At 50.1% G+C, this 21,544-nt stretch overlaps 1 protein-coding gene across 9 annotated transcripts in view; it reads right to left on the reverse strand.

Annotated features, from left to right (window-relative positions):
* The window catches only part of DIP2C (disco interacting protein 2 homolog C), a 274,349-nt gene that overhangs the window by 59,975 nt on the left and 192,830 nt on the right, over positions 1-21,544 (reverse strand). For all 9 annotated transcript variants that reach the window (XM_064479267.1, XM_064479266.1, XM_064479271.1 and 6 more), the window contains 10 exons: positions 19,621-19,712; positions 15,032-15,142; positions 10,538-10,661; positions 10,174-10,283; positions 9,939-10,041; positions 8,174-8,238; positions 6,013-6,106; positions 5,813-5,932; positions 4,446-4,560; positions 41-180 (listed from right to left, as the gene is read on the reverse strand). In XM_064479267.1, coding sequence (XP_064335337.1) covers positions 41-180; positions 4,446-4,560; positions 5,813-5,932; positions 6,013-6,106; positions 8,174-8,238; positions 9,939-10,041; positions 10,174-10,283; positions 10,538-10,661; positions 15,032-15,142; positions 19,621-19,712 — 1,074 coding nt within the window. The remainder of the gene's footprint in view (positions 1-40; positions 181-4,445; positions 4,561-5,812; positions 5,933-6,012; positions 6,107-8,173; positions 8,239-9,938; positions 10,042-10,173; positions 10,284-10,537; positions 10,662-15,031; positions 15,143-19,620; positions 19,713-21,544) is intronic.

Raw genomic sequence — 21,544 nt, forward strand, 5'->3', positions numbered from 1 at the left:
CCTGCATGCACACACTGCCTGCGCCTGGGGCCACACTCACCTCCAGGCATCACGAGGCCGACGTCCTGCACAGTGAGTACAGACAGCTTCTCTTCTGAGTCCACTCGGATGACCCCGTAGGTCAGGCCATGCATGGAGAGAACGCCTCGGCCCGGGGGCTGGTTGCTGTCGTCTGTGGGCCTGTAACAGCAGTTTGCATCTGATTAGAAGCGCGCCAGCTGTCAGAGCACAGGCACATGTGTAAACATGCTTCACGCAGACCGGGGCTGCACCCTTGGTCCTGAAGGCCTCTGAAAGCCAGCATGGCTGCCACATGTCCCCGTACCGTTCTTAGCACCCACTCTCTGTTTAGGGGACACTAACGTCGACTCATCTACCTCCAAGTGCCTCAAGCATGAAGACCCTGCAGTGCTCCCTCACCACCCTGCCTCCACTGCAGACGGCCCATTCTCCGTTCCCCACTCCCTCTCTCTGCAAGGTCGGATTTTCCAAGTTTGAGAAGTGCTAAGAAGGGGAATCCCATCCCCAAGAAAGAGGGCAGCAGTGAGGAGAAATGGCGGCTCAGTGCATCCAGCCTCCAGGCCCGATGCGCACTGTGTAGTCACCTGCTCTGTTGTACCTGTGAGAATTGGGAATTGTCTGATGAGACGAGCTGTGAGTGTTGGGGAAAGCACAGTCCCGCCACTCCCAGGCTCTGCCTTCTCTGCTGTCCCGGCCTCGCCTCCACCCTGTTCTTCCCATGGCCGCGTGGCATCCGGCCTTGCTCTCCCTTCAAGCCCCTTGCTCTTGCCTCTGGCAGGTGGCCACGTGGCTTTCTCCCTCACTGTCCTCCAAGGTGGCCCCAATATTTCACTGCTCATCACCCCACAAAAATAGCTCTGCCCACTGCTGTCTCCACAGCAAGCATCATCTAACCATCCGTGCAGGCTGCCTCCATCAGGGTCTGAACTCCCTGCGGGCAGCAGGGTTTCCTTTTGGTCATTGCTGGACCCCACCCCTGGCATAGTATATTGCAATAAACGTCTGCTGACAGTCAGTGAATAAATAGCACATTTCCAAGAGCATGGACTTTATCCCTGCAAACTAAGGTTTCTTCAATGTGAGCAAGGTTAGAGTGCAATTCAGGTAAACATCACATTTCTTTCTGTAACTTTCCACATACAAGTGCGTAATGTAGTTTTAGGATGTAAAATATGGACTTAAAATAAAAGTTTCCTGTTTGGCCTTAAAATATCAACAAGGTTTATAAGGAAACTAAAAACATAAATGGGAAAAACATAAAAGTTAAAATTTGCAAAAAGATCTCATGTGAATCAAGTAACTGGTGCATTTTAGAAAGAAGTGTGTGTCCAATGTCAATTACACCTCAATTAAAAAGCAAAGAAGCGTAAGAAAGTCTGAAAATAGAGCTTTTCTGTCTGTCACAATCAAAAAGAACAGCGCTGACGGGATGTAAAAGAAGTCTTCTGAAATAGTAAGACCCACGTGAAAATACCTGGAAATGTGCCCCAAACACTGGAATCGATACTGATCCCCTCTTTGGCTTTTTCTTTTCTAAAGACCCCAACAAATCGACACTTTGAGATGGAAGACAGAGGAGCCAGGCAGGAACCCTCTGTTGCCAGGACTCCCTCACCCCCGTTCTCAGTCAGGACTCCACGTGAGGGTCAGAAACCTTAACCCTCAGTGTCTGCTGTGGGTTGGCTTGTGTCCCTCGCAAAGGTGTGTCCCAGTCCTGACCTTGCGAACCTTAAGGGTGACCTTCCTGGGAAATGGGGCCCTTGCAGGTGCGATGAGTTAAGATGAGGGGCCCTAAATCCAATGACTGGCGGCGTCCCTCTAAGAAGAGACAAGAGAGACAGACTCAGGGAGAAGGCAGGCTGGTGGAGGCGGAGCCCAGGCTGCTGCACCAGCGGCAGTGGGAGAGGCGCCTGGAACAGGGTCTCTCTCTGAGCCCCGGAGGGAGCCACTCTGCGACACCTTCACCTCAGACTTCCAGACTCCAGAACCAGGGCAGTAAATTTCTACTGTTTAAAGGCACCTAGCAAACGAATACTCCGAGTAATAATTTAAAAGTACACCTGTTTTTATTTGTAAAAAGCCACATGAAAGCAAAATGCTGGACTAGCCATGACACACACCAGGTATGGGAAGATTTAAGAACTTAGGTTGCACCTGAGACGCCAGGAGGGGAAGTTTTTTTTATGACCCAACACCGCACAGTCTGCTGGCTTAGTCACGAGGTCCACTTTCCTGCGTCAGTGATAGTAAGAAGCAATGTTTAACCCACAGCAGAGCCTCTGCCCAGCCATCCGCCCCCTTTCTCAGCACTGCCCCTGCCTCTGGCCTAGACGATCAAGCACTTCTCAGTTTCCTGGGAGTTTTCTTTTCAAGATATTTTAAAGTAAGTGACATGAGTAACACGTGAGCACAGCAAAGCTATGGACAAGCCACACGCTGCAGGAGGACACAGCAAAGGCCAAAGCCTCTGCTCACCCTCCCGCCCTCCTTCCTCCCCTAGGCAGCCCGACCCACATGTTAAACCTAAAGCTCCAGTCTCTTTAATATGCATTTCCTATAAAAAATGTGCATACACACGTATTTACATCCCAAGAAAAGCAGAATCACATACACATGCTTCTGCAACTTGCTTTTTTCACCAAACAGCTTGCAGACCCTCCCACGTAAGTGTGTGCATGTGAGCATATAAGGCGTGTGTTCTGGACACACCTGTGAATTGACCCATTTTAATTGTTACATGGTATTCAGCGATATGAATGTTTATTTTATTTCATTTAGTTTCTAAGCATTTGGAAACATTTCGGTTAAGATACATATCTAGAAAGCGAACGGAAGACTCAGGAAGCACATGCATTTAAAATTTTAATAAAACCCAAGCACCTTCCCAAAAGACTGTCACGTTGCAGTCCCACTGCCGCGAGTGGATGCATAGTATTACTTTTTCACTCACTAGACGCACGTACCGCACCATGTACTCAGAATGCTGCTCCAGCATTTTGTGTGTTAACTAACCCACTGCTCACGGGGACCCCCGGGGACAGGCACCACACTTTCCCCTGCAGGCAGGAAGTGCCCCGCCCAGGCTCCAAGTGCGGCTGGCATGCCTTCAGACCCCACGCCCCCACCTCAGGGCTAGGCTGCCCCGCAGCAGTACCCGCTTCTGCACATGCATGCTGACGCTGACCACCAGCCTTACAACTGCTCCTAGTGTGATGAGTAAGACACATTTAATCTGTCCTTCCGTCATATTAACCAAGTCAGATGATCTCTATCTCTGTTAACAACTTCCTAGGAAATAAAAAGTCCAAGTAGTAGATTCTGGTTCCTGGTGCCGTATTTCCTCATCAATTTAAATTGTTATAGACTTTACATTTCTTATTCAATCAAAATAAAAAGTTGCTTCTGATACTTTAAAGATTTTCAATTTCTCAGTCTGTTAGTCAGGAGGTCTGGTTAATGTCACATCAACAAACATCTGAAAGCATCAGAAGGTGTCTTTTTTAAGGACAATTTTCCAGTGAATTTTTGGGAAGCCAAATCTTTTAGTAAAGAGAGCAGAACTCATGGACTTTGTGCACAGAAAGGTCTGTTGTTCGTTCTTACAACGGAGCACCCTGGTGTGACATGAACCAAACCCTACTGAGAGACAGAACCCAAGGTGCTGAAGAGTAAGTCGTGCACAGGCTGCAGGCGTCCCTTCCCACGTTAGTGTGGGTACCTGGGAGCTGCTGACAGTCAAAGCGCCTGTCCGGCCCTCTCGCCCCAGGCGAGGTGCGCTCCCACAGGTCATAACCACGGATCGGCCCTGACTGTCCCCGACGGCTCTGAAGCAGGTGGTGATACCACAGCAACCTAGGCGCCTAGGGCACTGAGCTTGCTGGTCTTGGCAAGAGCACCCCACCAAAGCCCAACCCCACGGGGCCGGAGATCCCAGGCCCGAGAGCCCTGAGGTGCCGCCAAGCGGCTCAAAAGCTCAGAAAACCAGTGTTTTAGAAGTGCAACATGTGCAGTACTGTAGAAGAAGACAACATGAAAACCATGTGGCAAAGGGCATGGGGTGTCCACAGAAATTTTGCTTCATCCAACATTTACTCTGTTCCACCCTTGAGTGAAACCTGGGCCTGATACAAGCAAATGAAGACGCAGGTGACCTGCCAGGACAGATGTACTGCTCCTTGGACCTCGGACAGACTCCCACGCACTCGGGAATTACTGCGAATCTTGAGAGCGAGACGTGTCCTTGTAACTAACATGTCTCGACTACTTCAGAGAGCCCACTCTAGCACATACAAGAGAAGCCTCATCTCGAAAAGCTGGGCCCTGCTCGCACTCACGCTGAGACAGCTGTGATGACTGCCGGGCCTCTGCCAGCTGCTAAAAGACACCGCCCCCAGGCCGCCCCCTTGGAGCAAGGTAGCCAGTACCTCCGGATGGCCACAGTGAGAGCCTCTGGTGAGCTGGCGCAGGGACAGATGACTTCCTGGCGTAGGCCTTTACTCTGGAAGACATTGAGAAATGCGTCGCAGGATGAGATAGACCCTAGAGTGAAAGAGGGGACGGTCATCAGACAGTGGAAGTGTGTGACTGGTTAAAAATATCCTGTAATACAAAGTGCTTTTAAAGTTAGGGTTTAGGCACATGAGGAGTTAGGCAGCATGGAAAATACATCATTTAACATAATCTATCATTTATGTTACAATGAAACATAGCACTCTCAAACACAGAGCTCAAGAATTTAAAAAACGCAAAATTCTACACTTAATCAAAACCGTTTTGCTGACGGATGGACTTCAGTAACTTTCCTGAGACTCACTCTACCACTTTCAATATGCATGTTTGTTCCAAGAGAAGGGTAAGTCTACACTCAACTAAATGAAAACATATTCTTCCACGTTAACGTCAGTGATGAGATGAAGGTGTGGTTACTAGGAACCGATCAGCTGGACTACTTCCTGATACTGTCTTCGTGATTCCTGCAAGACACACTACTCTGCAGAATTACAGGTAAAACCAATTGTGCAATAAATAGCTCACAATTTATGGACTTACTCTGTAAATAGGAGAATCACGTATAAAACTAACACGTAATTACCTGTTTGTAAGTCAGCTTCTCCCTGTGAGGTGTGAAGCGGATGCTGCTTTCACTTGCAAATACACACGCTGCAGGGTTTACACGTGTGGTCAAAACCAAACAATTTCTCACTCAGTTCACCGTCCTCATTCACGCTGCGTGTGGCTTATGTGTTCTTCTCATTAATAAGCTAGCTGCGTTTTTGTTTCGACTGAGTGAAACAGTTCTCAAGGTATATTAATAGCTTTCTGTGGAACTGCTAATTTATTTTACCTACGTAATTTCTGCTACAAGATTTGATAATGAAATTCCATTAAAAAGGACAAATTAATTTCCTGGTCAACACTGCTATAGACCATAAAATAATAATAGTATTTCTTGAGCACCTATTATACCCCAAGGGGCTGTACACAGGGACTGCTTCCTTAAACCTCACAGAATGTGAAGATCTGAGTACCACCTTGCAGCTGACAGAGAAGAGCTGTGACAAGCGAGTTATGTTCTCTTCAGAATCAGGAGGTGCAAGAGGCAGGACTCAACCCCAGGGCTGTCTGCACCTTCAGGCCCCGGTGCCGAGGGGCTACGGTGAGTGATACTACTTGGTTAATATCTCACGACAACTTCCTAACTAAGGTAAAGACTAGAAAAGGGGAAATCAAAGCACAGAGAATGAAACCTGGAGAGTGAGGCCCTCTCCTGCCTGCTGGCACCGTCACTTACAGGGGTTTGCGCCATCGGCCACGATCAGCATCCGGAGAGAGGAGAGGTTGATGTCTCGCTGGTCTCTGTGCGCCACCAATGCCCAGTGCATGTCCCTGGATTTGACACAGGCCACTTTTGCTGAAGGAGAAGTAGGCGGAAGTGAGTTGCCAGGTGCCCTGGCAGGCGGCGCGAGGTAAAGGGGCACCCCTGCAACACACCTTTGTACTGGCAGACCTTCTGAATCCAGGACAGCGGGTTCACCTTCATCAGCGAGTAGGGGATGCTGATCACGTGCATCATGTTCATGACGCTCTGCAAGCACGACAGGCAGAGGTGAGTGGGGAGGGGCTCCGCCCGGGCGTGCGGGTGGGGGGGCCCAAGCAGGCCTCTCACTCAGAACTGCCCTTTTAGAGGCTGTGGGAGTGGAGGTGACTTCTCAAAGGATGTCTAGTCCTCCCGACTCCTGCCTCTGCTGAAACAACTAAAGAATCCAAGCCTAAATCCTTTTCTTATAAAAACTTTAGTTGAATGATCATTTTTTAATGGCCTTTCATAGTCTTGAGGCTTAATTCTCCCTTGTGTATTCTACTCATTTTTATGTCACAAAATTAATTTCCTTCATTAAATGTTACACTGAGACGCCAGGAGCAGTGGAAAGTTGTCTTGCGAATGTAGACCAGTACCCTTCAAGGGTTTATTTCTTTAAAATGGAGGATCAAAGCTGTTTACGTAATGGTCATCCTCGCACGCTGCAGCTGGGACTCATACACCTGCTTGGCTGCACTCACAGAGCTGGCAGGTGAGGGGCCACAACTGGGGAAGCTGCGGACAAAGTTCCCCTGTCGGTCCTGCCCCTGCTGTGGGTGGAGGGGGAGTGAGAGGGCACAGATGCGCTGGGGGGCGCCCATCCAGCTCAGAAGCTCCACAGGAGACGACCACGGGCACCCGACCCCCCGGCGTGAGCCTGCCAACCGCCAGCCTGTGCCCTCAGCTCAGGCTTGCTCCCCATTCAGGCTGGGGGTGGGAGCATCTTTCACCGTAAAGAAGACACCCTGGAAGGGTGGGCGCTGTCTAGCCAGAGACCTGCCTTGCTCTAGAAGGTGCAGCAAGAGAGACTCAGAAACTGCCAGTTTTGGGGCAGAATCCAGGGCAACGGTGATCCGGCGGTGATCCGTCTACCCCAGAGCCCTCAAAACCAAGACGGTCACAGGGTAACTCTGATGGCAGTGGTGACACCAGCTCTGTCAGTTACGGAGCAGGTGGACGGGCTACCTGCTTATTAAACATCAGGTCACATAGTTCTCACACTGGGTCATCCTTTCCCCTGGACAGATAGGGAAACTGAGGTGCAGAGCAACTTGGGCAGCAGACGATTCTTGGGCACAGGTGACCTGCCTAGAGCTACAAGCTACAGAAGGAGGGACCGAGTTCCAGCCAGGGTGCGCGTGCCACGCTCTCTCTCCGACGCCAGCCGGCTCCGGAGTACGCGTGCGGGCTGTGCTTGTGTCTCACTGACCAGCGTCCAGATGGTCACAGGAAAAGAAGCAGGCTGGGCTGGAGCCCCAGCTTCTGCCTGTGCGATGCCTGCATGCTCTTATTCTAATAAATTCTGGCTTTTCAGGAAATAACAAATCCCACTTTCCATATTTATGTTCCTATCACTCACATAAAACTACTAGAATTTTTTCCTTCAGAAGAGATACTTTCAGCATAAGAAACTCAAAAAGAAAAGTGGGTGAGTGGACATTATCATGTATAAATCAGACACAGCGAGTGTCTCGGCAGCTACACCACACATTTCCTGAGCTCTGAGCATGTCGTAAGTAATAAGGTCACCCCTCCATCAAAGGTGCCTACAGCTCTGAATGGTCATCACTGCCCAAGTGACACTGGCGACAGCGAGACACATTCCCCACAGCTCGTGCTGAAGTGTCGGCCAAGGGGAAACCGTGTGAGGTACTTCTCCCCTGCAGCGTAAGGAACAGCAGATTACTGACATGTTCATTTACCGATGACTCACAGGCAATAAAAACAAGAACGTGGCAGTCAAACCAGATGTACGGGAGAGTGACCCACGTGCAAGACGTCAGCAGCACTGCTGTGCATCTTCAGTGCAACTTGGGGAGAAAGGCCCTTGCAGCCACAACCTCAGAGTGCGTGCCCAAGACTCAGGCGAGGAGCTACTGACTCACCGGTTTGCTGTGCTTCTGGGAGTTGTGTCAGCTGACAACTTAACACTTCTAACAATGGCGGCTTTTCTTTATAACGGGGGAGGAAGGGGCTTCCTCAGGACGCAGCGCACACAGGTCAGAACTCTAACCCCAACACTGAGCACATTCAAAGGTAAACAAGACACAGCGGGGCAGGCACCACACTTACTGTTAGGATTCCATGCCAGAGCCCAACGTCTTTCTTGAAATCCAACACATTCACAATCGTTTCAGCTATACAAATAAAAAGAGTCAAAGATTTTTACTTACAAAAGATGAGCGCAGACCAAAGGACAAAGAAAACCCAGCACCACATCAGCGGGAAATAATGGGTCTTGGGAAAATACCATTTCACCCTGTCTTTGCATAAATGCCACAGCCTCCCGTCAGAGCCGTTTAAAAACGCTGGCCTGGCTGGAAAGTGCTTCCAGGTGAAATTCTGACACGTAACCTAACAGCAACGGCTCGTCACACCATCACTTAAACACCTTGCTCCTTCTCTTTTTGTATATTTGCTTTCCTCCTCCCTGCCCGTTCTTTTTTAAAAGATTCTTTTCATTTCCATCACACGTGCAGGAAGGAGAAGGAAACGCTGAGTACTTGCAGGAACTGGTGATTTCCAGCAAACACTCACCAGAACGCTCACCAAAGCTTCAGTCCCGAGTGCCTCACACCCCTCGAAGAGAGATGTTCAGAACACACAGCCTGTGTCCTATTTTATGTGAGGTTTTTTAAAGTGGAGAAACGGAGTAAATACATGTATCTTTCCTCCCCCCGCCCTTCAAGAGCAACAGCCCTGGATCTTCAAGAAATTAGGGCAAGGAATACAGGTCGTGAGCTTACAAGAAAAGCTGGGGCTAAAACTGAATACACTGACACAAGGGTGTGATGATTAGAGGAGACGTGTCTCGACGTGTTGAAAGCATCTGGGAAACTAGTCCAGAGAAAAACATCAGGAGAACATTTCTGCGAGACAAGTGAACTGTCCCTAAAAGGGGAGACGACAGAGGGATGGAGGGAGCGAGAGAACGAGAACAGCAAAAAGGGGAAGCCTCTCCTTCCACAGCGTGTGACAGATGCCACACCAGCTTCCTCTGCACCGCAAAGCTTCCAGCACGGTGGGCGCCTGCGACGTGGCTCAGGCGGCACCCTGATCCCAGACGCTCCAGCAGAAGGAGCGGAGGGCACATGGCCTGACCCTTCCTTCCATGAGCCCGTCAGCGTTGTCAACCTGGTTACCTCTGGTCACCCTAGCTCTGGGCCCGCAGGACCATCCCAAACAGGGCAAAAAAAGCACATCAAGAAACCAGTTCTCTGACCGTGGAACCCAGCCCCAGAATCCCCGAGTCAGCTGGTAGAGGGCGGTGGCTGAAGCGTGGGCACTTTTTTTAAAACTCCCGAAGACATTCTGACCTGCACCCAGGCATTAACACATACCAATGGTGTCAACTATCTGTTAGAACCTCAGCTGTTTTCTCCCAAATCCCCACACTGAAGCCCCAACCCCAAGTATGACTGTGTCTGGAGATGGGGCTCTAAGGAAAGAATTAAAGTCACAGGGTGGGGGCTGATCCAAGAGGACCAGGGTCCTTCCAAGAAGAGGCGCAGACATCAGAGCTCTCTGCGCACACACACAGCAGAGGCCGTGTGAGGACACAGCGAGGAGGCACTGTCTGCAGACCAGGAACCAACCCTCCAGCACTGGATCTCGGACTTCGGCCTCCAGACTGTGAAACAGCCGTGTCGGTTGTTTAAGCCCTGGTCTGCAGTGTCCGTTACCCACCAGAGCAAAGATGCTAGCTGAATAATCCGACAAACTGACTTTCCACGCAGCCGGGTGCAAACTCATCTCAACTCCCCATTTGTAACCAGTGGGAACAATGCACATCTCACGGGGCTGGGGTCAGGGTCCCACAGGAAGGGTCCGCCCGTACCTTCCGTGTAGCCACAGGCCTGGGTGAGGGCCTGGCAGTGGGTGAGAAGCGCGATCCTGGTCACAGTCACCCCAAGCACGCTTCCGTCCTTGCACGTCTTGTACTGCAACGAGAAGATGGTGGCAGTGGTGTCCAGGGGTGAAGCAAGGGCTCACACCACCGGTGACCCCGGGCCCTGACCTGTAAGAGTACTTGTTGCTCAGTTCCTCAACCTCATCCAGACCCAGCAACTCACCTCTATATACGCAGTGTCATTATTTGCATCCTTAATGTGCGGGAACCAATCTCGAGGAGGTTTAGAGAGATGTTTTGACTCTGTGACAAACCATAAGAGCTTTGGCCAACCTTGGGAATAAAGGACAAACTCCTGTTAGACGAGCATCTCCAGAAGACAGGTGTGACCACCACCTTCCTGCTGGCTGCCTGCTTTACAATGCATAGCCAGGCTGACCCCCGGGGTTTCCACTGAGCCTAAAGACCATGCCCAAGGGACGCAGCCCCGGCAGCGGGATCTCAGGGCTCGGGTTGAACGCATGCAGGATGCTGGCAGAGAACTCGTGCGGGGGCGGGGGGCGGGGGGGCGCGGGGCCGAGGCTCACCTTTGAACTGTGGGATCTCCCCGGTCGGGCTTTTTGGCAGCCCTTTGTGGCAGGCATCGCTCGTCAAGGCTACCGTCACCCCACAGCTTCCCAGCAAGAACCCGATCTGCTGGCTGCCTGCGTCCTGGGAGGGCAGCAAGGGGGGAAGGGTAACAAGCAGCAGTGGTGCTGCTCTCCCAGCAAACCCGGCTTGCTCTTGGGCCCTGGGATGGCACAAACCTCCCTGACGACAGGGATGCACCTGCAAGCCGCGTGACCTGCATGAACAGGGCACTAGCTTGGCCCTGGCTCCTCATCTGTGCCACGAGGGTGAAGCACAGCCATCTCCTGAGCCTGCTGGGAGGGACACGCCAGGAGAGCCCACAAGGTGCGCGGTACGGGCTGGTGCTCCCTCCAGCTGTGCGAGACTATGACTGCGGGACAGAGAGGGTCCAAGAACACACCTCTGCACCCCAGAAAGTCTTTGACCCCATCTGGCCTGGTGGGCTGGACACCCACGTGGACCACAGACATGAAGAGCATGCCCATCCTGTGGAGTGAGGGCTCTGGGGCACGAGCCTTGGGGTCTCTGCCCGACCAGCATGGCTCGGGGCGGGTGCTGTGGGAACCGAGTGTGCTGGGGCTGATGGAGCCCAGCTGCCCACAAGCCAGCTCAACACACTCTCCTCGCTCCCAGCACTCCCAGCGGCTAGGAGTCAGAGAATAAGATGAAGCAGGAAGCAGCCAGCACTCCTAGAACAGAGACGTCAGGACTCTGAGCTGACACCGTCTTCCCTCTCACGTGAGAAGGCGGTTCTCACCTGCGTAAAACCGGCAGCCTCAGCATCAACTGCTCGTCCAAGGGGCTGCTTCACACCAGTCTCACCGAACATTTAAAAGCTACGTCTCTCCACGTGGAATTATCACAGCCAGCCTCCCACGCCCTTGCAGCCCTGGCACTCGGTGGGCGGGGACTGTTCCACTTCCAGGGCCCCTGGAGGACTTTTCCTTCAAGCAGTGCTTTTTCAGTCACTCCAGCGTGAATTTGGAAATCACATCGCCAAAAGCCATGACCTCGAAAAGGGGCAGGGAGACAAGTTCTGAAGCCAGGGTCAGCGGCAGGAGGGCATTCCTCCGTGAGTGTGAATTTCCGAGACAGTCAAGGAAAGACCTCTCGGAGTGGCTCAGGAGAGGGAGCACAGGGGCGAATGCCAGGGCTCACATGGAGGCCTGCTGTCCCCTGGGCCTGTCTTCCTAATGTCTGCCCTAAAGACTCTCAGTTACAGAGGAAGGGACGAGAGCGGTGGCACCCAGACCCGGAGGTTCTGGGAACCTCATCTTCCACGCCTGCTCCTCCCCGTCCTCTTGGTCTGGAAACTCCCAGTTGGAGCCCCAGTCAGTCACCAGCTTTGCAGAAACAGCCCCACCCACCCACCCCGTCGGGCTAAGATGAGACCCCGCACCGGCTCTCAGAGTGGCCAGAGTGTCTCCTGCCTGTGCTGGGGTCCCTGAAATTAAACCCAGCTTGACCCCAGAGCCTGCAGCAGAGCCCCCTGTCCCAAAAGGGACCTGGGGACAGGGCCCTGAGCCACGATACGCGAGGGCCCATGCCACCGTCAGAAAGACTCCCTCCTGGGAAGAACAGGAGCAGCCCCTCCCGGCTGGAGCTCTCGGGCCCTGACACTTCCCCCTGCGTTTCCTGGGCGCCTTTCCCAGGAATGGCTTGTTTCTGGCCTGGGCTGGGGGCTGGCCCGGGCTGGGGGCTGGCCCTTCCTCTGAAGAGCTGAGCCGTCAAGGACCACAAGTTCTCACGAAGGACTCTTTTGTTGTTCACAAAGAGCTGGACCACACCTGAGTTCAAAGCCTTCTTTCTCTTCCAGTCGTTCTCCAGTACAGGAGCTGCGTCAGTAGGTCCCTTGCCAGGCAGTCTCTCTGCACCTGCAGGCTCTGCAGGTAACTTCTGGGGCACTCCACTGTCACCCCTGCCCCCGGCTCCATCTCAGTCTCCCAGACAGAAAGCATCAATCCTACTGTGAAAAGGATTCTCTCCCTAATAAACGTGAGGTGAGTTCATGGACAGTCTCGGTCAAGAACTTGTGGCCCCACAACTACCAACTGGTGCTCGCTCAGTTTTGACCCCTGTCCGCCCAGATCCCCGACCTATCAGCTGGCATCCTCAGGGGGTGGGGGAAGACAGAAACACAGAGACGAAACGGAGAGCTGAACTCCAGACGCACTGCCCTGCAGGGTCCGCACAGGCAGGCTGGAGACCAGTCAGTCTGAAGATCACTATGGTCACATAGCCAAGTGGATCAAAGAAATCTGACACCAGGAATTTTCTTTATCAATACCAACACAAGCATGCCATTAATGTATTTTTTGCCAACTAACTTTAAACTTTTTATTTATAATGGAAATTTCCAAGCACACACAAAGGTAGAGAAAAGGAGAAAGAATCCTATATACCCATCATTGGCTTCAACAGTGATCAACGTCTGGCACACCTGGTCTCCTCTCTTACCCCAAACACTGGCACACATGCAGACCAGAGACTTCTAAGATGAATCCCACAAGCGCATCAGCTGGGCGGACCTTCCCCTCCGGCTGCCCCGTTCCCTTCCCTCCCCACCGACTCCCTCTGATTTCCTGCAGGAAAACGCGCTCCTCAGGGAGGGCTCATGGGCTGCTTCTCGTGAGGTTGTAAGTATGGGACAAGACGTCACTGTTCCTCCCTCCAGAGATGTTCCACTCCAACAGGGTATGTGAAACCCTTATTAAAGCAAACAAGTGGGCCGTGTGCTAGAATCTAGGGAAGACGGTCTCCATCGGTGCAGGACGGTAAGCCTCCCGGAGGCGGTGCCTCTCGCAGGAGACTCCCCCGAGCAGAGGCGTCCTGCGGCTCCAGCTACACAGAGGCCAGCGCTGATGGGCCAGGCCCTGCCCAGCTGGACGACTGTGGCCTCAGGGCCCCTGTGTCTCCAGTCCTACTGCACTCAGAATACGCACAACCGCAGCCCCTGACGGCCTTGCTCCTCCCCGGGGGGTGGGGGCAGAGGGAAATCTGCTTGGCCAGCTCAAGAGGACTGGCCGGCCCTGTCCAGATCTGCCCATCACGGCACTGACGTCTGCAGGCACCTCTCGGCCCTGTCCACTACACGGCTCAACTGTTGGAGGAACCCTGACTTCTCCTGCTGTGAACTCCTCTCCTCTCACCCCAAGAATCAGAACAGGGAAGAAATACATGTACGTGGGGCTGGAGACTTCGGTGAGGGTCATTAAGCGACAGTTAGGACTTGGAAAATTTGGTTAATTTTAGGCCCTTTATTTTGAGACAGGCCTGTTGGGCACAGGACAGGCGGACAGAGGAGCCATAAACTTCACCTGTGCTCACGTGCACACCTTAGCCCATGCTGAACGGCACTCACCCCCACGGATTCTTGTATTTAAAAATATGAAAAGTTTTCTAAGGACGGACGTCGTCTCTGACGCCACTCCTAAGGACGGACGTCGTCTCTGACGCCACTCCTAAGGACGGACGTCGTCTCTGACGCCACAGACCGAGGCCTGAGAACCTGGCGCCTCTTGCTGTGTCCCAGCACAACGTCAGGGAGAGGGGGCCGGGGGGAACTGCCGTTTCTTCCAAGAGGGGTTTTTTGGTCCTGAGGTCCAGAGTGACACAGTGAAGGTGTGAGCGGACCTGGGAGGAGAATGAGACAGAGCCAGCTGGCAGGGCACAGCCTGGGATGCCAGAGACGGCTGGCAGGCAAGTCTCAGAAGCCTAGGAAGCGCCGGTGAGACACACCGGGCCTGCCCCCAGGACGCCAGGCAGGTGAGGTGCTGGAGGCAAAGCTCGCAGATACCAGCGCTTACCCCTCAGGGCACTGGAGGGGCTCTGGGGTCCAGGGCTGCAGGGCTCACTCTCCCTGCTTCGGGGGCCACCCACAGCCCCGCCTGATACTTGCATACGCCCAGGAGGCCAAGCAGGGTATGTGCAGATTTCGTACCCAGGAAACTGATACAGCAACCGTTCCCCAACCACTTTCTACAGGAAAGTGGCAGTGGGAGGCGTGCCATTCACAAGGACAAAGACACACGCACTGTTGTGCAGGATGTGCACAAAGTTCGTTCCTGACACTGCCTATACTGTAACAGCAAGATTAGTGATTTATTCTAGTTACAGAATAAGATCTGACAAATCACAGGTGAGCCTGGGACTTGACGATGTCTGAACACCTGAACAAATGCAACAACCGTCACCCCTGAAATAAAAGTAAGTGAAAAATCCCTCGTTTACCCAGGTTTCAGTGGCGTGACATGGAGGAACGAGATCCTGGAACCCGTGCTCACTGGCGGATCACTTAGCTCAGCAAGGCAGGCCCACCTCTGCTCACCTGGCAGCTGAGCTACGCCATGGTGTCAGTGCTGCCCCTCTGCTGAGAACCAGTGAGACACCCTAGGTGTCTGACCCCACGACAGAATGTTCCGGCACAGCCGAGCGGACATCCAGTTCTTTACCTTTCGCGTGAGGGGCACTTCGATGGGCACGGGAACAACTTCGGCCAGCAGGCAGCCATAGAAAGCCACCATGGAGGCTGCGGGGTCGTTGTTGGGGAATACCAGCGCCACCTGGAGCGACAAAGCAAGAGGGATTAACCACGGACACGGTGCCACTGGAACAAAAATTAGGGTCATTGATAAAATACATGTTTTAGTAAGTAGCAGATGCTCCTCCTCTGACTTATGTGGGAGGCACACACCTCACCCAGGGTCATCTCTGACACACATCAGGCCGCGACCGCCCTTGCTGTTTGCAGGTGATCCTCCAGAATGACACATATTTTCACAGATAAAACTACCCTGCTGCACACACTTGGTTTTTCGCTGTTCCCACCGGGCGCTGTGTGTGTCCTTGCACTTCCACAGAGCCTTGGCAATCATGACAGAATGCCGCACACTTTCTTATTGATGTGGGGGCTGGTAGCTGACTCTACTCTGATCCCCAAGCCTTGGTTTTCTTACCTGAAAAGCGAGAATACTGGTAGAACCTACATCCTAGTGTTGCAGTAAAGGTCCAACGAGAAAATGTGTGTAAGAGCTCATGCCACGCCTGGCATACAGCACGCAGCCGTGAACCCCACCGCCGGCACGGCTCAGCCTCTTGGCGCTGACAGGTGGGGCTTGTCAGCCTGCGTCCGCAGCACCCTGGCTTCCTGCCCTACCAGCGGAGGCTTCAGTCAACACCTGCCCTTGCATCTTCCAGCCGGGCATCACCTCTCCAGCTCAGCTCTGAAGAATGAGTACTCATGGAGTTCTAAAAGGTTCATTTAAATTACCATCCAAATAACCAAGTAATGGATAGTATGATTTTTTAAATGTTGTCTGTAAGTCCTTAAGAATATCTTAATGAAGAACAATAACAATTTTCCATCAGATGGTTTATATTCCTTCTTCCTTGTATGAACTGTTTCTCATTTCCTTGGCCTATGTATTTGCTCGTGCTTTGACATTTCCCCTAAAATCTGGGTGAATTTTAAATATATTTCATAGTATTACATCTTACATTTGATGCAAAGACTTCTTGATATGTTTTCTGTTTCACCTTGTGCATCCAGTGTCATATGTAAATTTGTCAAGCTTTTCCTTTATGTTGTCACCTACTGTTTGACGAATACTTTATCCAATTTAAGTCACATGGCACTCACACTGGTGTCCGCAGCGGAGCTACCGTAACTCAGGTCCACTTGCTATCCTGCCACCCCACGCTCCTGCCGGAGCAGTCCCTCCAGCTCTCCAGCTTTAGAAGCACCCTCCGGGAAGTAAGAGCAGCCCTGCTTCCAGATTCCCCCCGAAGCTCTGCAGGCCTGCTGCTCCTCTCACACGGGCTCCTCCCACGTGCCGCTGTGGATCAGCGTTCCTCTTCCGTGTTGATCGTTAAGTACATAAATCCCATGATTTAGCATATGCATAACATTTTTACATTACTTTATTCAGGAATTTACTCCATTTTTTTCTTTAAATATGCCCTAACTAGACGTTATTAACCTTGTCACGAACAGTTGGGTAAGACATCCTCATCACCTCAACATCTAAATATGCAGGTTGCATAAAGGACTCAGATGGCAGCTGAGGACAGAGTGACTGTGTCTCAAACTGGGCCCTGTTGGTGCCTTACCAAAACAAGATAGTTGGTGGAAACAAAATTAAGTCTGGGATCACGTGAAGATTGTCTTTTAACGTGGCACTCCCGTTTACTCAAATCAGCTAAAGGAGAGAGAAATGAAACTGGGAGGCCAACAAGAAGCCGTTCAGCACTACTGCAGAATTTTGAGAAACCCTGTGTTGATTCTGAAAAAGCCTTTAGGTATTTGACCCTATTCATTACTTTCATATTCTTGACAGCATGTAATGTACAATTTTATACTCTGCTTTTATTCACTTAAATATAACACTTCATTGTGTTTTAACCCAACTCTGCAAGGCTCAGTGATGTGGCTTTATTAGCATGAACCTGAGTGATCAAGCAGTGGGAATTTTAAATCCTGCCTCAAGTTGCCCTTCCTTTGAGCAGAACTGGGCTAGGAGCCCAAGTGGAATCTCCTCTTGGAAACAGATTGACCCGTGCACTGTCTGGCTCTTGATGAAGACGCCTGCCTGCAGGATGGATGTTCTGGGAGGGCTAACAAGTCAGTAGTTAACTAGTCCTCTGTTGGCCATCAGTTTTGGATGGAACTGCAACATCTTCTGCATTTTCTCAGTGCCTTCTGTTTTGGTCTGCTTCAGGGAAGGAAGATCTGCAGCAGTGGTGCCCTGGCCCCTCACAGACATTTGATTGCATATTGTGGCTTCATCAGATCCAGATTTAAAAGCAAAGCTGTCAGGTCTCCAGCCACCAGTTGAAGGGAGAGCACCTGAGGCCAGTGCAAACTCAGATCATCTTTTAAATAACTGGTTGTGGTTCATATGCATAGACAGACAAATACATCTTTTCATTCTTCCTTGAAAGTCCTACTATTCATCCTATTCGTAACTGGCTTATCTCACTGAGCATGTCCCCAGGGTCCACCCACGTTATAGCCAGTGTCAGAGTCTCCTTTCTTTTTAAAGCTGAGTAATGCCACACCACATGAATACACCACACACCATGTTCTGTTTGTCCATTCATCTGTCCATGGAGGGCTGGTTGCTTCCACATTTTGGTTTTTGTGAACAGTGCTGCATGGCCATTGTTGCAGACATACCTGTTCAAGTCCCTGCTTTCAATTCTTCTGATATTGAAGTAGAATTGTTTGATCAAATGTTTACTTTTTTAAGACACCATCACACTGTTTTCCACTGTGGCTACACCTGTAATTCCTACCAGCAATGCACAAGGGTTCCAATGTCTTCACATTCTTGCCAATACTTCTTAGTTTGTTTTTTGATAGTAGCCATCCTAGTGGGTATGACGTGTTATCTCACTGTGGTTTTGATACACATTTCCCTAATGATTAGTGATGTTGAGCACCTTTTCATGGGCTTATTTAGCTATTTGTCAATCTTCCCTGTGAAAAGATCTATTCAAGTCCTTTGCCCATTTTTTAAATGTTTTTTTTCTTTTTGGTTCTTGTTGAGTTGTGGAAGTTCTTCATATATTCTGGATACTAATCCTTTATTACATATATAATTTGCAAACATTTTCTCCCATTCTGTATGTTGCCTTTTCATTCTCAACAGTGGTCTTTGGTGCAAAAAAAGGTTTTAATTTTGATTTAAGTCCAATTTATCAATTTTGTTTGTTCCCTGTCCTTTTGGTAGTCATATCCAAGAAATCAATGCCAAATCCAATGTTAAGAAACTTTTCCCCTATATTTTATTCTAGGAGTTTAGGTCTTTGATCCATTTTGAGTTAATTTTTTTATATATGGTATAAAGATTCAATTTTGTTCTTCTGCTTGTGGAAATCCAATTTTCCCAGCACCATCTGTTGAGCAGACTATCCTTTTCTCCCATTTAATGTCTTAGCATCCTTCCTGAAAGCCACGTGTAGATTTATTTCTGGGCTCTCTACTCCTTTGGTCTAGGTCTGTCTTTGTATAAATACCACACTGTTATGATTACTGTGACTTTATAGTAAGTTGCATAATGAGGAAGTGTGAGACCGACAATTGACTTAAAAGCCAGAGGTCAAACTTGTTCATGAAAAAATCAGAAAGAACTATAGCCCACCACAGAACCCTGGGGCTGCAGTTATCTTATTAAAAATTCCCCATAATGGGCCCATGTCTTTACAACATTTCTTAAGTAAATCGCAGCTTGTGCTCTTGTTGGTTTATGGTGCACTACAAAGACATTTTTATGAAATTCATTTGGAGTCCTTCGGGGGCAGGCAGGATAACCCAGTCTTGGGGAATCTAAGGTACACAGCAACATATGGGGGAAAAAAATCACTACAATTAAGGCAATAAAACTGGGTCCTACACCCAGATCACATCTAAATCAGGTATAAAGCTTGCAAGATTATTAATTGCTCTGGGGTGTAACATTAAAAAAGAAATACTAGTATCTGTTCTCAGTAACTTAGCAGATTACAATGAGAAAAAAATTCTGCTTTTCAGTGAAAGACAGTGGCCTGTATCAAGAAATTTAGCCAAATGGGAAAGGGAAGTATCAGCAGAGCTACCCGAGCTATCAGTTTCACTAACACTAAGAAGTTCTAAACGCATTGCCCTGCCTGTTCAGCGAGACAGCGCAGCACATTTCCAACTAGGAGACCATGTACCTCTGGGGTTAGGAACACAGGCTTTGGGTTCATACAGAAATGGCTGCGAGCGCTGGCCACACCACTTACTAGGTATGTACCTCTATCTGATACGATTCCTAAACTCTCTAGTTCTAGGGTCCTCATGGATAAAATGTGAGAAATACTACAGTTAAGCTCACTGAGTCACTGTGAAGATTAAATGTCACACTGCATAACTGCTCCTGGTTCATAGTAAATGTCAAGAAAGCCTGATTTAGTAGTGTGAGTATTAGAAGACACTGAACTCTGCAACTTTAAAACAGTAGGTGTCTTCTCCACATAAGGCCGTGTATCTTGTAGACACGATAATTTAAACTGCACTTACCCTATCTCCAGGTCGCACCATAGGTTCTTGTTTTGTACCTAATTTGTGCAGAATGTTGTAAGCAACCTTCATGCTTCTTGTCCACAGTTTGCCTGTCAATACAAATGATAAAGACACGACTAATTGGACATATGCACTCTCTGTTATGTACCTGTGTACACATTAGCCTATTAGAGAGTATTATATTTTTTCATTTTAAGTCTTCAAGTTATTCTGAGTCCCTGGAATCAAGATGGGAAGCAAAGCCAGAAATTTTGACTCATAAAATCTGAGAAGCCTGAACACTGGAATAAGGTCCTAAACACAGAGACTCCTAGGGGGCTAAGAAGGTACAGCAAACCACAGAAACATTCGCTGCCATCACAGACGCGGTGGGGGGTTTCTCGGGAGTTCAGTCGGGCAGGGACCACGGCAACAGTGAGTCACTACCACTGCACGTTGTGCACAACAACACGTACTCCTCTGCTGACGGGTCCTGCCCTGCATGACTGCAGTGAACGCGAAGGGCACTTAGGACAGGCTCGGTCCCTTGTGCTCCCCAAGCCCTGACTTTCTCAACTTCAACTTTTCCTAACTTCAGAGTTCTAGGATTTTTTTTAGTGGAATCCTTAAATTTAGATAAAGATTATGGTAAAAATTTTGAGTTTCCCATTTCTGTCCATGAGATGCTTAGGGTCCCATTTCTGTCCACGTGCCTCCTGGACCCACACCCACCAAAAGGCAGGACTACATATTTTAACGTAACGCCGGGCTCTTGACTTCCACTGATAATGGAGAAATCGAATTCTTTCCTATCTGCAGTTAGAAGAGTATTATTGTCAAAAAAAACAAAACTGAAAGTTAGAAATCGGTAATCTCACCTCATACATGCAGATACAATTGGGGCCATTTTGGTCTTTTAGTTATGAAGCTGGTTTCCTTGCAAAACTGCAGCAGGGAGTGTGAAAATGACCTGCCAATCTGCTTTTTCGATGGCCCCTTATCCACAGAGCAAAGAATAAGGAATCTCTCTTGGTACAGTTAACTATTTCCAAAAGTTTACAGACTACATTAATAGTACTGAATAAAGAATTAAAGGAAAGCTTGTTTCTCTTGCTTTCTGAAAAAGCACTTTGGAACAGATTTTTTTCTGAGTGATGTAGGTCAATGAGTTCTGATATATTTTAACTACCGACCTTTCTTGAAAGCATTTAATGTTAAGACTATCACAATACCGTCCAAGAGGTAAAATCCAACATCTTACCAGAGTTACAATCTAATTTTTTGTATCACTCTCTGGATTTTATTCAAAAACATTTAATAAATAGCTTTTCATGCAAACCGAACAATTTCCCAAAAATATTTCCTTTCAGATTCCATTTATTTCCTTCCTGGAAACACAGGGCAGAGCAAATATGAAAGTGGCAGTTGTGTGCAGGCCCAAGGAGACACAAGGCGGATGACTCCCCAGGAAGGAGACCTGAGACGGGTGACCCCACAGGAAGGAGACAGGAGGCGGGCGACCCCACAGGAAGGAGACGTGAGGCGGGCGACCCCACAGGAAGGAGACGTGAGGCGGGTGACCCCACAGGAAAGAGACCTGAGGCGGGTGACCCCACAGGAAGGAGACAGGAGGCGGGTGACCCCACAGGAAAGAGACGTGAGGCGGGCGACCCCACAGGAAGGAGACGTGAGGCGGGTGACCCCACAGGAAAGAGACCTGAGGCAGGTGACCCCACAGGAAGGAGACAGGAGGCGGGCGACCCCACAGGAAGGAGACGTGAGGCGGGCGACCCCACAGGAAGGAGACGTGAGGCGGGCGACCCCACAGGAAGGAGACCTGAGGCGGGTGACCCCACAGGAAGGAGACGTGAGGCAGGTGACGCACAGGAAGGAGACAGGAGGTGGTTGACCCCACAGGAAGGAGATACGAGGCGGAGGACCC

The sequence above is a fragment of the Camelus dromedarius genome, chromosome 26, assembly GCF_036321535.1.
Source record: "Camelus dromedarius isolate mCamDro1 chromosome 26, mCamDro1.pat, whole genome shotgun sequence".
In the NCBI taxonomy this organism is placed as follows: Eukaryota; Metazoa; Chordata; class Mammalia; order Artiodactyla; family Camelidae; genus Camelus; species Camelus dromedarius.